This window comes from Lathyrus oleraceus, chromosome 1 (genome assembly GCF_024323335.1).
Source record: "Lathyrus oleraceus cultivar Zhongwan6 chromosome 1, CAAS_Psat_ZW6_1.0, whole genome shotgun sequence".
In the NCBI taxonomy this organism is placed as follows: Eukaryota; Viridiplantae; Streptophyta; class Magnoliopsida; order Fabales; family Fabaceae; genus Lathyrus; species Lathyrus oleraceus.
The window spans coordinates 394560438-394571305 of NC_066579.1; the positions used below are offsets into that span (position 1 = coordinate 394560438).

The 10868-nt window shown below is 32.9% G+C and overlaps 1 protein-coding gene across 1 annotated transcript; it reads left to right on the forward strand.

Moving 5' to 3' along the window:
- Nucleotides 1–8212: 8212 nt before the first annotated feature.
- Nucleotides 8213–10225, forward strand: LOC127074277 (probable WRKY transcription factor 48). Its single transcript, XM_051015585.1, has 3 exons — nucleotides 8213–9106; nucleotides 9218–9361; nucleotides 9537–10225. Exons 1-3 carry the CDS (start codon nucleotides 8553–8555, stop codon nucleotides 10009–10011), a joined length of 1173 nt encoding a protein of 390 aa, XP_050871542.1. The 5' UTR covers nucleotides 8213–8552; the 3' UTR covers nucleotides 10012–10225.
- Nucleotides 10226–10868: the final 643 nt, after the last annotated feature.

Below are 10868 nucleotides of genomic sequence, written 5' to 3' on the forward strand. Positions count from 1 at the left end.
ACATATAAGAATATAAAGTTTTGCCATAGTGAATTATAGTTTACTCTTTTCTTTTACGATAGTGACCATATAGAGTATAATAAAAACAACAATAATAATGTTTTAAAAAATAACACTCATATTTCAATTGATATCAACGAAAAAAAATCAAATAAGTTTATACATTCCCATAACTAAAAATCAAATTAATTATAATCCTATTATGCCAAAATAAATTATTAAGATGTTTAAAATTTAATAAAAAAGCGCGGATCTTCATCTAGTTTATAATAATTACTAACAAAATTAATTATAACGTTTTGAAATAACACATTACACAAAGTTGGCACGTGGATTTTGTTGACTGGTCAATTTCACCTAGAAGAAATTGTTCTTCATTGTTGCAAATCATGTTATGGTTAACATAGTCCCGGAGATCAAAACTTAAACGATGGCCACACAAACCCTAACATACCATAATATGATTATCAATATTTTCACTAAGAGAAATCAATAACAAATATCAACACTTGAACCCTAACAACATTAATCCCAATGGCACAATATCAACTCTTGACATAAAATCAATAATGTGTATCAACACTTGAACCCTAACAATGTATTATCAACATTTGATAAGAAATTATTTATATAAATTCATAACCTTCATAATCAATGTGTAAAATTGAGTTATGGTAATGCATACAAAATCACAACAATTTTCCGTATTCAAATGAACAGTCGATTTTGACCGTGTATACCTCTTATACGTTATTTGAAAGAAGCATGTATAAATACCATATAAATATAGTTGTGTTATTATAATCAACATATGATTTAATGGAATCACAATCCCTTTTTAACATACAAGAAAAAATAAGATTCATAATCATGTAAAACATGTCATCACACACAAACCGATTCATGGTTTCACAAGCGGCTCTATAGCTTACGATACACCATTTTTCTCTAATTAGTGTCAGTGCATCATAAGCATGTACCATTGAATCATAAAAGAAATTTATTCATTTATTTATTCTCTCTTCTATATATCATAATGTATAATGTATGTGATCATGTAGATTTTCATAACGTTGGAAGTAATATTAAACTACTTATTTAATATTATAAACAAAGAGTGGTGTCTAGCAACACATCACTACTATCAAAGTGGCGAGAATGTCATATGATGTGACATAAGTTTTATGTGAAAATGATCACATTGTATAACTACCTTTTTGCCCATATATTTATATTGAATACAAGGCATAGTTGGTATCACCCTTGTATAATTTAATATTATATTCCTTGATACTCAAATATATTTAGTAGCGATAAATAAGCTCGATATCTCATATTGGCTTATCAGTATCATGAAGGAACCTATAGATATTACTTATGCATATGTAGGAGGAGAAAATTCCATTTAACTTATCTACGTCTCTCCATCTTGAAAAACTTTATAATTATTTTATTTAACATGAAGACTTAACCACAAATACTTTTTAAATGACATCCTTATATTTATTATTGTCTCACAATTAAATCAAACTTAATGTTCCATTAAACAAATTAACTATTTTAAGAACTTTATTACTTTGAAAATAAACGCAATAAAAAAGGCTTTCATTGTAAATAATAAAATATGATATAAATTTATTCAACATAAAATTATTGGTCTATCGGGCTTACACTAAAAATCTCTCATTAGCACTAGAGTCGATCACGCGTATACCTAATACATATAGATATAATATGACCACCATGTTTTGATGAGAACAAGGATTTATGAATGGTTTAACAACTTAGTTAAGTGTTGATACTCTTTATATATTTACATTTTCAATTTCGATTATCTCCGAAATAAGGTGATAACACATAAGTATTTGTTGGATATCACTGGCGAGATCTAGGCTCTTTAGCTTTTGCAATGACAATATTGTTATCATAATAGATATCAATAAAATCCATGATGCTAAGTTCAGAAGTGAACTTCTTGATCCAAATAACCTCTTTTATTTTGTTTGAGGCAACAGTATTCAGGCCCATGTGGTAAAATCAACAATTATTTCCTACTTTGAACTCTTCAAACTTACATCATACATTTTAAATAAAACACATAACAAGATTGCAATGTAAAGTCATCTTTATCTGTCTCAAAACTAGCATTGGTGTAATATATTATAACAAGTTCTTATTGACCTCCATATACCAAGAATGAATGCTTTGTTCTACTCAAGTATTTAAGGGTATTCTTGATAGCAACCCAATAACCATCACCAAGATCTGAACGGAACCTACTTGTCGTACTTAAAACATACAAGACATCAAATTGCATATGCATTTTGACAGACACACGACATACAACGTGAACATGAATCTTTGATTAGAATCATGCATATTAAAGTGTCTCGATATTTTGTCTATGTATACACTTTTAGGAAAAATAATCTTTAAAATCTATCTCTACAAATACTTATTTCTAATATATAGGTATCTTTAACCAAATCTTTCGTAAAAAAAAGTAATTTCTCAACCAAATTTCTAACTTGTGAATATTCAATATTTAATAAAGGTAAAATCTTTATTATGATATTTCTTATTCCATCTCTTTATATTTCGTCATTTATCTTTTTTCGCTGCTTATTCTATACTTCTATCTATTTCTAATATAAAGTTTTTAAAAAAATCAATTGTTTTTATAAAAAAAAAATTGAAATCTGAATATCACAATTCACCCTTTCTCGTGTTTTAAGTCACTTGATCAATGTTTATTAATTTGAAAACAAACATAAAAAAAATTCTTTTATTATAAATAATAAAGATGATATAAATTTTAAGTTCAATCATAAAATCATTGGTCTATCGGGATTACACTAATAATCTCCCGTTAGTACTAGAGCAATCAAGTGTATACCTAATACATATAGGTACTCTAATAAGAAAATCACGACTTTGCTGAGCAAAAGGCTTTGTGAGTGGACCAGTAACATTGTCAAGTCCTTGTACACTTCATATCATCACAACTCATCTTTTGATTATCTTCAGAATGAGGTGATAACGTATAAATATGTGTTTGGATCGATGGTGAGTTCTAGGAACTATACCAAGTTCATACATTAACTTATTGATCCAAACAACCTCTTTTGTTGTGTTTGAGGCAGCAATATAACAAGCCTGTGATAAAATCAACAACTGTTTACTACTCTGAACTCTTCAAGCTCACAGCGACACTATTTAAACAAAACACAACGAGATTACGATCTAAAGTCATATTTAATAGTCTGAAAGTTAACATTGGTGTAATCTATTAGAACAAGTTCTTTTTAACCTTCATATACCAAGAATCAATGCTCAAGTAATTAAGAATATTCTTGACAACAACTCAACAACCATTACCCGAATCCGATTGATACCTACTTGTTGTGCTTAAAACATACAATACATATAATTGAGTACACAACATGACATACATAATAGATCAAATTACATATGCATATGAAATCTTATTCATATAATCACTTTCTTCTTTTGTCGAAAGGAATGACATTTTTCAACGTGTGAATATTCAATATTTAACAATAATACCAAAAAAGTATTATTTTGTAAAAAAAATTATTTTACACGGAATGGTTGTATGTTTTTGAAAAGAAAAGTTGTTGTTGATGGAAGAAAATTGACATGTTGATATTGTAAAGTGGGATGGATAGCAAAATGCACACTAAACCATCAATTCAAAAAATGAAGAAGCAAGAGAAGGCATCTATCATGGCCACGTGTAACCCCCCGAGGATGCTTCCTACACAAGCTAAACCGGTTGCCAGTCAAATATCCGCGTGAAAATGTGGTAGGCCCCGTTAGCGGTCCTGTTTTGCAGTAAATGCCATCAACGTCGGGTTGCCATTCTTTGTACGCTCTGCAACTGGCAGGTGTCGGTCGTTCTAAGTTGGAAATTGGGTTACCTCACATTTCCATCTGTTATCCAAATTCCAAACCTTTCTTATCGCACAATCCACTGTTTAATCAATAATTTTCAGACTTTCTCCCCAAGATTAAATTTCTTTCCCCCCACTCTCAAATAGTAATACTAATATAAATAAATACTCCTACTTACGGTTAATTATTTCAAATATCAATAAATTAATTATATATATAGCATACATTTTAGTACATGAGAACTTCATCATGAAGCAATTCCTAAGGTTTAATTAATGTTCATATTTATAAATAATTTTCCCAACTTTCATCATAATACAATTAAAATTTAATGAACATGTAATGTCAGTTCAATTAAAATTTAGAATCATCCGATTTTTAAAAATGAGTTAAAATTGAGTGTGGAGAGATAGATAGATAGAGTAATTGAGGGTAAGAATTTGCACTATTTTTCATTCATAATACCTCCAAAATACATATACAAAACACAAGTGGATTGGGACACCAACAACAACATCAAATAATTGAAAAATTGAAATTGCGTACATGTAACTGGTTACACAAAACCCGTAACTGATTACATTTGCTATAAAATTTAAAAATACAACAGTGATAAATGGTTACTATGAATGCATAACCAATTACACCCACGACAAAATCATTTTTTTCTCAACTTATTTGACTTTTCTTCATAGTTCTAACCAGTTACACCTTCGTGGTAATCGGTTACATCACTTGAATTATAGGTTTTCACTTAACAATGTGTCGTAAACTATCTTGCACACCCTGAAAGACAACTATGCCGATCAGAGAAAAAATATTTGTAATGTTAGTATTCAAACACTTGAGTTAGTCAATGCGAAAGAGATGCAATGTGTGAATGAATCATACATATGCGTGATTATGGATTATGACTTATATAAAGATGACAATTAGAATCATCATTTATTTTTCCAGCGTAAAATATAGAAGACTATTGAATAAACATTAACCATCGAGATGAAGACGAAATCAGTCTTATTGACCAGTTAATGGGTCTCTTTGATTGAATTGGATTATATTAAGGGAATTTCTTAATACACCCTATATGTTTCTTATGCACCACACAAAATTTCTAAAATATCTCACATTTCCAGAGATGCATCTCCAGACGCACCAAATTCTGATTAAATGTTAAAATATTCTGAAGATTCATCTCCGTAACAATTTAAAACGTATACCATGGATCACACTCAGAAGCCATTATACAATTAAAAATATTCCGGAGATGCATCTCCGTTTATGTTACGGAGATACATCTTTATAACTTATCAGAACAAAATTGTTCATGCTATATTTTGTTTATGTTTGCTCTATGAATATTTAAACCATACAAGCGATATGCAAAAAATGACGTACACAAGTCAAGATGGTCCAAAAGTGTCATATATAAATGAAAGACCAATATATGTCAAAAAAGTTGAGAACAACGATAAATTAGCATGATGTTAAAATAAAATACAGTCCATAGTACTACTACTATATATTAATGCACTATTGTGTATGTCTGACTACATCCCCTATACCTCTTCTGCCAGACCTGCCTCCTCGGCCATCAATCCTCTCATCCTCCAGTGCTGCCTCTGGTAAATCAATTCCCTTTGTGCCTCCGCCATGATGACATCTAGGACCTGCATCACATCAGACACATCAGGGAAAATACTTATGTCAATGCATGCCTGCACAATCTCCACAATACGACGACATCTAGGCAAAACATCTTCAATATGATCTAACTGTATTTGCTCTTTCTCTAGTATCTTCTAATGAGTTGGCCTAAATGGGTATCCTGGAGCAGCATGCACCATGTATGGATGTGACACCCTAAAGAACCATCTGATATACTCTTCGACGTAGCTCCGTTCGTTCACAACTATGATACTTCGTGCCTCCTCCGGTACCAGATGACTCTCATAATCATCAAATATGTCATCTATCTGTCTACATGTCAAAGTAGGAGGAGTAGAGACAATATGATGTCTGAGAATGGTATTAGTGTAGCCAAACTGCCGCATGACACGCTCTGGAAAATTAGGAGCAGTGGAACGTGATCTGCAGGTAAACCATCCAGAGTATAGAATTATCTCGTCAAATGGTCGTGCATGACGGTGATCGAAATAGATGTTAAAGTGCATGTCCTCGGTAACCAAACAATCAAGATACACTTTGAAAGGCTCAGTCGCCTAGTTCCCTCTGAGCGGGGAAAAAGTAGTAGCGCGCGTCAATATCCTCATTGTAAGTCTCAACACTTACATAGCCAGAGATGCGCGGGAACTGCGTGAGGATCCAAGCCTGAAATGAAAAGTTTGGATCACACAAATTTCTTTGCAAAGATGAAATGAAAGTGACAAAGAAACATTAAAAGATCAATAATTATTAACGTCATTAGTGTGGCATTTCCTATGACCTACTTCATCTTCCACATGTAGTCCAATTTCAACTTCAAGTATAGGTAGACCAAACAAGCTCCCCCTAGTTCTACTCATGGATCCACTCAAAATCTTGGAAGTACCGTAGGTAAACGATATATGCATAAGTGGCACTCTTGTCCACATAAATCGCAGTTCCAACCAAATATAACAAGTGTGCTCTCATAGCATGCGCTATGTGGAGCTCCACCTGCTCGTCATCACCTGTGGTCTGGTGTGCTCTCTATAGCTCATTTCTATATTCCTTTTACAGGTATTCAAATCTAACATGAGCCCCCTAGTCCTATCCAACTCCTCTTTTGCCTCCCCTGGGTCATCCCCTAGATTGTCTACCATCATCTTGAGTGCCTCGTCTTTGATAATTCTCTCATGATATAGGAGTTTCCCCCTGATCGGAAGATGTAACAAACACGAGACATCGTCGAGTGCGATATACATCTCAGCAAGCGGGAGATGAAATGACGATGTCTCTAAGTTTCATCTCTCCACGAATGCATTAAGCATCATGTGGTTAACCGTAGTATAATTGGTCATGCACAAGTCTTTCAGGCCAGATAAGGGCAAAAATCCCTGAAACCAATTCTTATTCGGATGAGGCAAGCTAGTAATCTTCTACCCATGGTTAATAATTTTACAGATCACACTCTTGAAAAAGTAAAAATCAATGTTAGACATTTTTCAATTAAAATTAACGTAAATAAAAAAAAAGAGTCCAACAAATGCTACCTCTCTGTCCCAGATATGTCTGGAAATATGGTCGGGATACAGAGGCAGTAATGGCAAATCTACAGGGTCTCCTCCAAATGCCTCTAGCTCAGTCTTTGCAACATCATCATCCTCCGCAAGTGCCACTAGATCAGCAGCATCAGCAGTAAGAGGTGGCATAGACTCAGGTGCCTGAATAGGGGAAACTTGTCACTCGCAAGAGGATGGAGGGAGTGATGCGTTAGTAGGTGAGTCTCGTCTCCTACGGGAATAAGAAGATGGAGTAGCATGAGAAGAAACACGAGTCCTAGAAGTAAATTTCTCTGCATGGCCCGAGGGACCAGGAACCTCCGAAACCTGTTGACTCTTCTCCCTCCGCACTGATGTGTGTTGTGTAACCCTCTCGTGCCTCATTCAATCGTGTATATCAACCATTATACATGTAAGTTAAAGTAAAGTAGACAATTAGTGCAGGCAGACAACACCACAAGCAAGAAAAAAAAACAAATACTGAGAAAATACCGAAGATGCATCAATGTGAACTTATTAACACGATACCTCTGATAATTCTTTATTATATAATTGTATAACAAAATCCATTGTTAGATTCAAAACCTTTGTCAAATAAATCATCATGCCTATAAAACTTAATATCAATCATAAATTATTTAATATGTCAACTAGATACATAAAAACCAACGTCTTACAAAACTTCATGAAAATCATTAATTTTTATCATTCTTTTTAACATATCAAATAATTTTTTATGTAAAATGTTATAGACGTGATTAATATGATAATAACTTTCAATTAAACAATGAATTTTATTATACAGATATAGCGTGAAGAGTTATCGAAAGTGTCATGTTATTAAATTTGACATTTTAATGTCATTTGATCCTGATTCATATTCATTTATTTAGATTTGTTTAATTTAGATATATGTAAGAATCTTTAATTGCAGATTGGAACCTATAATTTTAAAAATTCTAATATTTAACTTATTTGAAGAAAAAAATTCAATTGTTTCTATAATTTTGAACTTAATCACTTAATATTACAAATTTGTCTTTTATTATTGGATAAATAGTTACTCTCTTATACAAATAAAGAAAATATAAACAGTGGTTTTATTAATTTATTTAAATAAAGAAAACGTTTTTTAAGTACTACTGACACCGTTAAGAAATCCAACAAAATAGTTATAGAAAAGAAAAAAAAATCTCAAAATTTGAATCCATTAATAGCACACCCCAATCCCCAAACCATCCCTTTCATTCTTTTCTCTCTCCCTTTCCATCTTCTCTTTCTATATCTTTCGAAATAATAAGTTGAAAATTAATGAGCACATTTCCGTTTAGAGAAAAAAAAGCAACCTTTCACAAAAAAATAAAAAATAAAAATGAAAATAAAAAGAGGAATATGTGCCATGCTTTGTATTGATACATAGCAGCATAAAAATCAATGGAGGAGGAGAAGAGAGAGGCAAACACAAACCCCACCAACTCATCCTCCACCACCACCATGGCATTTTCCGACGAGATTCCGAGCACAACCACCACCACCACCAACACATCTTTATTCCCTTTTCAACCTTCAATCTCCACCATCTTTGACACGTTGCCATCTTCCTCGTGTGACCAAAAAGTTTCCTCTTTTGGATTCATGGACTTGTTAGGTTCCCACGATTACAACACAAACAACAACACTTTTTTGTTATCCGATTGGGTTCTTCCTACAACCACCACAGTCATCCAACCTCTTCCCTCGCCGGCGAGCTCCAACGTCCTGGACTCCTCCGAGGTGTTAAACACACCGACATCACCAAACTCAACTTCAATTTCTTCCTCATCTAACGAAGCCACCTTTAACAACAACACCATAGAACAACAACAACAACAACAACATAGAACTAAAGTTTCAAAAAACGAACATGATGCTGATGCTGATGCAGAGGTAGAAGAAGATGGAAATGGAGTCAAAGAAAATGACCAAAATCAAGACAAGACAAAAAAACAGTGAGTATTCTTAATTATTATTAAATAAATCAATAATAAACTTCTTCTCTTGTCCTTTCTATTCTCACACTTGTCTCTGTTTTTTTCTTCTCATTTTAACTTAAAATGAAGGCTAAAAGCAAAAAAGAAGAATCAAAAGAAGGAAAGAGAACCCAGATTTGCATTCATGACAAAGAGTGAAGTTGATAACCTAGACGATGGATATAGATGGCGTAAGTACGGTCAAAAAGCTGTTAAAAACAGTCCTTATCCCAGGTAAAACCATTTTTTCATTTCACAATTATCATTCTAGTGTCTGATTTAACGACCATATTATAAACAAACACCTATGGCATTTCGGTCATGCTAATTATATTTAAATTTATTAATTATTCTTATTTAATTTTGACTTGCGGGACACGCAAATGTGTCCGCGTTGAAACAAAAACAGGAGCTACTATCGTTGTACCACGGCAGCCTGCGGCGTGAAAAAGCGCGTGGAGCGTTCATCCGATGATTCTTCCATTGTCGTCACTACATACGAGGGTCAACACATACATCCTTCACCTGCCACGTCACGTCCTAGCCTCAGCTTCGTTAACGAACCTACTAGCTTCGGTGCCGGTGCATTTGGTGGCGGTAGTTCAGGTTCACACTCACACTCACACTTTGTTCTACCACACGCTTCATCATTGTCGTACAATAATACTAATCCCACCACCAATTCTACTACTACACCCCCATCACTTGGTTCTAGTGGTAGCTATGTTAACACGTCGTCGTTTGGTGGTTTTGTTCACGACCAAGCGATTATTCAAAGAGGTTTCGGAGCTTCCCACGAGGCTTTGTTAAGAGACAATGGCTTGCTTCAGGATATTATTCAGATGAAAAAAGAGGAGAAAGATTTAATCAAAGAACAACAATAGATGAGATATGGTAATATACTATAGATATTATTAATCAATATGGATTTATTTTATGTATCTATATATCGCTTTTGCAGCTATAGGTTTGATTTTAAATGAAATTGGAGCTTGGGATTTTGTTTTTGTTTATTTCATTATTATTAATTTATATGGGCTATTCTTTGTAACTATACAGATTTTATTCCATGGTGAATTATTTTCTCAATTTTTCTTATGTGTTCAATTTCTTTCATGACTTTTGTTTGTTTGACAGGGTTTATTGATCTAGACAAAATGGTATTAGGGTTTTGCTTTAATTTTGTTCTGAATAAAAAACTACTACAATAAACTTTGTTGAGGTAATATGAAAAAGTGTTAGGATTGTCCATGACTTAAGAACAATGCACGAGGTGTGGAAAAGTTTGGAAAAGTATTACTTGAGCAATGGCTTTTTGTACAATAGTACTAGAAGCTTTTTATCATCATCATCACTCTTCCTCTATGAGGTTCATACAAAGATGGGCTTTAGCAATTCAATGATGACGTGTGTTTCCAAGGACGGAAATAACTACAGTATGGTGATTCATATCTTTGATGATAGCCAAAGATGGATAATGGAAAAATAGTATGGATTTATTATAGCCAGATTGCCTTAGATATATATAGGTTCCTATATACCATAGCTAGCAATGAAGTTTTAACTATAGATGTAGCCATTCTTCTTATCACTTCTAGGCCTATATACCTTTAATGAGCATATCTAACAAGTCTAAACTATAAAAGATCTCTTTGCAAAATAATTTTTGAAGATGATTTTTTTAGAATTTTAAAAAATTACTGTACACTTATATTTTGATATATTTAAGATTTATAGAAAA